The sequence below is a fragment of the Pygoscelis adeliae genome, unplaced genomic scaffold, assembly GCF_000699105.1.
Source record: "Pygoscelis adeliae isolate BGI_AS28 unplaced genomic scaffold, ASM69910v1 Scaffold127, whole genome shotgun sequence".
Classification (NCBI taxonomy): Eukaryota; Metazoa; Chordata; class Aves; order Sphenisciformes; family Spheniscidae; genus Pygoscelis; species Pygoscelis adeliae.
Window position 1 is genome coordinate 1,047,921 of NW_008825208.1, and position 4,830 is coordinate 1,052,750.

General features: G+C 46.1%; 1 protein-coding gene across 2 annotated transcripts in view; it reads left to right on the forward strand.

Moving 5' to 3' along the window:
• The first annotated feature begins 233 nt into the window (after positions 1 to 233).
• APTX (aprataxin) overlaps positions 234 to 4,830 on the forward strand; it is a 10,760-nt gene continuing 6,163 nt past the window's right edge. The window contains exons 1-4 of one of the 2 annotated variants that reach the window (XM_009328938.1): positions 234 to 307; positions 676 to 812; positions 1,768 to 1,814; positions 4,269 to 4,598. In XM_009328938.1, coding sequence (XP_009327213.1) covers positions 249 to 307; positions 676 to 812; positions 1,768 to 1,814; positions 4,269 to 4,598 — 573 coding nt within the window. In that variant the 5' untranslated portion in view covers positions 234 to 248. The remainder of the gene's footprint in view (positions 308 to 675; positions 813 to 1,767; positions 1,815 to 4,268; positions 4,599 to 4,830) is intronic. The other variant, XM_009328939.1, reaches the window with a different exon arrangement.

Genomic DNA, 4,830 nt, shown 5'->3' on the forward strand with positions numbered 1-4,830 from the left:
CGGTGGTGCAGCTGGGTGGGCCTCCCCGCGCGTCCCACGTTTCTGGGTGTGTGGCGGTGCTGGTGTTGCACTGGGGACGGAGGGTTGATTTCCGGCGGGATAAGCTCGCCACAGAGCTGGGGGGAGGAGCGCTTAGCGCCAAGCACCGGGCAGGGGGGAGGGCGCGGGGTCTTTGCTGTCCAGGGTCAAACGGGCGAAGGCTTGAGGGTCCGGTTTTGTAGCACGGTCCATCTGCAGACTGTTGCTGGATGAAGGTATCCCCCTCTCTCGCCCTCTCTGTCTTCCGCCGCTTTCTTTGTTTTGGTGGGTAAGTTAATCTCTCAGATCAACTCTGATTCGGTGGGAAACAAATAACTTTTTTTGTGGGTGGGCTTTTCTGTCAGATAGAACTGTTGATCCAGTTGATGTTTCTGATACGTGAGCCGTGCACGTGAGAATATATGGTGATGTAGAAGGAAGGAAAACAGGATTGCCCTTTCAACAGCAGCTTGCTCTTAGGTTATGCTAGTGTTAACGTTGTGCTTTGCCTTGAATTTCAGAAAGGTGAACCCAGTTAGCAGAAGCGACTCGGCTAATGAATAGGCTGGTAGCAGAATCTTCTGGACCCCGTTCTCCAAGAAGGTGACCCATCGGGAAGCTGCGTGTTGGTAACATACTGTTTGTTTTGCTCTGTAGGACAGTGATGCGTGTGTGCTGGCTCGTGGGGAAAGAGAAATGCAGTCAGCGAATGAAACTGCCACACTTGGAAGCAGTGGTAATTGGGCGCGGCCCAGAGACTGGGATAACGGATAGGAAGTGTTCACGGCAGCAAGGTAAGGCATAGCTCAAATCCCGCTTTCTACATGCAGCAGCAACCAAACTTGTGAAGAGTGTGAGATGCGAGTACGGCACTCTTGTTTATCAATAAACATCATTCTTCTGTTTGGCTAAATTACAGTGAAGCTAATGGACCAGTGTTTTGGCCTGATTCATAAGTCTGCTTTGAGCAGGGTCTAAATGGGAAATCACAGTTTTTCCTTGAAATCTAAGCAGGCTTTCCTTAGGCTTGCTCCTGCAGTCGCTGGCTTATGGTCTCCTTTCTCTGCATGGTCCATAGTGTTGCCCGATTCTTGAAGGCATCAAGTGTTTTTTTTATAAGCACTTAACGAAGATCTCTGGGTCCTAAAAAATCAGAGGAGACACCTAATAACAGGAAACGTGCCTTCGTAGACTAAGGCATTGAACATTAACGCGCGTCCCCAGGCTCGCAGGCATGTTCCGCTGCCTGCACTCTTGCTTTGTGAGTGGCACTTCATCTCTGTAGTCTTCCACCAACTGAGTTTTAGTATGACTTGTTATTTTATAGATGCACTGGCAAGTTATATAAAAATATCTGTGATATATAAAATACTCCCCTTCACATTTTCCCTGCCTTATCTTTCTTCCCGCTGGACACAGTCCTGCTCCATGCCTTCTTGTCATAAAGGGCTGGTGAGAATAGCAAGAACGTGTGGAAGACTTCCACAGATTTCACCTTTATTCTGAAGTAATTTTGCTGATCCGTGATGTGAAATAATCAGGTGTGACTCAGTGTATGGGTTGGTTCCATTTTTCCTGTGGTCCTGGAAACAGGATGGGGCAGAATTATTCTTTGTGTACATTCACAGAGATCAGCTTCAGAAGGTAGCAGATCTTGAAATACAGGAGTGTTTTCTGCAAGGGGTGGTTCAACAGAGTTCTGGCCTTTTTATTTACACTGTTTTGTGATGCTTTGTTCTTTCTTTCCAGTTCAGTTAAAAGCAGACTGTATCAAGGGGTATGTCACGGTTAAGCAGGTATGTTTTTAAATGGGTGTACAATATTTCTGATACTTCCTGGGACGGTTGTTGTACTTAAACTCCACAAATGCTGCAAGTGATGATTCTGATCACTGGGTCTGAAGGGCCTGAAGCTGTTTTGTGACCAAGGAGAGCACAGCGAGTGGTCCTCGGAAGGGATCTGTCTCTTTTTTTTTTTTTTTTTAATACCTCAATGGAAGGACTGCACTATTCCTTCCAGATATGCTCCAGTCTCAGACAGCCAGACTTGCAGCATCAGGGAATGCTGCTGTGAATCCTCAACCTGTTCTTCCAGGCGCTACGTTTGGGAGATTTTGGAGTTCTTCCCCTAAACTTGCTGGTCTGCCTTCTGAGCCTTAAAGTTCCAAAGCTGAGGCAGCCCTTCACTTAAGGTCAAATTGGTTGTTATGCTAATGGGACTAGGCAGTTGTGGAAGGTTTTTGTTTTGATGGCTGATAGAGCTGAAGGTGTGGTCCCCTCTGGGAAGGGATGGGATGTGAGACAGCACTGAAGGCATTCTCATGTTACTAACTGGATGGATGTAGGCCTACTCTCTCATACTTATGAGGACCAGTATTCCTGAGATAATATGAACGGAAAATTCTCTGGCTTCAGGTGCTGGGGCATGTATGTGCACCCGCAACATCAGCACGTGTGGACAACACATCAACGTGTTCTGCCTACTGAGGAGTAACATCTTCTGTCAAAACACCTCCAGAGCTCAGGAAGCACAGGGGCCCCACCAGTATCTGGTGAATCTGGCAAAGATCTCTCAGACAGTTTTTCACAGAAGTCAGCCTTAGCCACAATTTGAATACCATGTTACGGGAATCTCAGGGCTCTGGGTGCTAGCATGTTTTCGCCGCCTGCTTTAGAGTTGCTTCCCAGGTGATTTGTGTGCAGCGCAGGGTTCCAGTGATCAGTTGTTTGGTAGCAAACAACTGCTGAACATATTGGCCAACATATTGGCCCGGGGGATGTGAAGTGACTTGACTTGAGTGAAACTGTGGAAGTGTAGACTGAAGAGATCCTGGCTGGAGTCAGGCGGGTGCTTCACCACAGTGAATACCAAGTGATGAGAGGCACAGTACCATCTTGTGAGGCAGGCAGGTATCGCAGTGACAAAGCTAAAGAAACATTCTGTGACAGAGTTTATCAGTCACAGGGAAGAGCTGGTTTCCTAAAGCTCGTTTCATGCATAAACATTAACCAAAAGCATTTTGCTGGAGTCGGAGACTCCTAGTTTCCCTAGGGTCACCCTCATGATCAGGCAAAAGCCGTCTATCAAGCAGTCACTGTAGGTTGTCCACACCACTTTGTGTTATCAGTTATGCCTGAGACAGAGGAAAATGTATAGCTTTTCAATTATCGGCTAAACTTCAGGTAACTTCTCAGTCTTTAAAACAGTGTTTTGAGGGGAAAATTATTTTAGAGTTGCATAGAGCTGTAAACTGATGCAATGAGAGAGGCAGGTGAAAATTTGACCTTGCTTTCCTCATTTTCTGCTAGAACAGAATAAATAACAGAGTTGATTTTGTGAAAGTGTAAGATGTGAAATGAAAATAAAAACATAAAAATACAGATAGGCTGGTACATACCCTGCACAAGCTGAGGTGGGCAGAGAGGTTTAGCCTCTCTTGAAGGAATAGGCAAGTGTTGTCACCATGTTTGATCACAGTCTGTGGGCTGGAGAAGGGTTATCACATTTGGCTTGGGAAAGAAAAAACAGGAGCAAGGAGCTGATCCCTGTGTAGTGGACTCTTCTGGGGGCTCAGAGAGACTTTTTTTCCTGATTTTTCTTTGTTTTTTTTTTCCTGCGCAGGAGGGAGTATGTTGCAAGTGTTAGCAATGGGCTGTGCTTGGGGAGCCAGCAGTTGTGAGCCTGAACTCCTTTCTCTCTTGAAATGAGCCAGAAGAGTGTGCTTGTGTATTTGAAGGCAAATGTGTTGATGGGACAGCATTTGGTAGAAACAGAAAACAAAATGTAGTAAAAAGGAGAAGAAAGTCAAATAATTTGAAAACTGGAAACTTCCTGGGGATGACTGGACTGAAATAATTTGTTAAAACTTGTTACTCTTCAGAAATAATTGTTACTAAGGCTGTTACTATTTTAACAGTTGTTCAATAGGTTGTTAATATTTTTGAGCTAAGTGCGGCATAGGTCTTGCTGTAACTCTAGCCAGCTGCTACAGAACTGTCGGGTCCCTGCGACACCATGCCCCTGAGGGTCGTGTGCCGACAGCTGTGATCGCAAGACTAGGCCATAGGGAGGTGTCTCCAGCATTGGACTTCCCTGATCCTCTAGAGTGGGTCGGTGTGGGGAGGGAGTGCAGTGAATACAAAACATATTTGCTTTCCAGGGTAGTGATATTCCAGGACAACGGAGTGGTAGTTGGTGATTCCAGTTGTGACATCATCTGCTATTTTTTTTCCTTTTTCTCCCTACCAAAGATAGGAGTCAATCCAACTAGTGTTGATCTCGTGAGTATTGGCAAGGATGAAGAGGTGAAAATGAAGCCAGGCCAGGTTCTGCATATTGTGAATAAACTTTACCCCTACACGGTGCAATTTGCTGAAGAGTCGGGGAAAACTGTTACAGAAGCAGAAAAGAAAATACAAACCCATAAGACGCCATGTGAGGACTCCTGTGATAATGATGATGTAGAGCTTGTGCCCAGAAAAACAATGAAGATGGAGGTAGTGGATACACAAGGCAGTTCTGCAAATCCCAAGCTAAGCAATACCGGTGTATCTCCACACGAAGGAACTTCAGGCAAAAAGGCAAGTGTATTGGTATTAGTACTTGTGCTGTTTCTCCTGACGTTGTCTCCTCCATCAGGGCTTTGGCCTTCTACTTTTGTGGGTAGTACTGATGGGGAAGCGTCTCAGGTGAACACAGATCCTCAGAGTGTTCAGAGCATGTGAGCTGACATGCGCTGAGGCAAAGACTCTGCTCCTGACATCACCCACGTCCTGAGAAAGTTACCTGGAACCCATTCTAACCTGAGCTGGG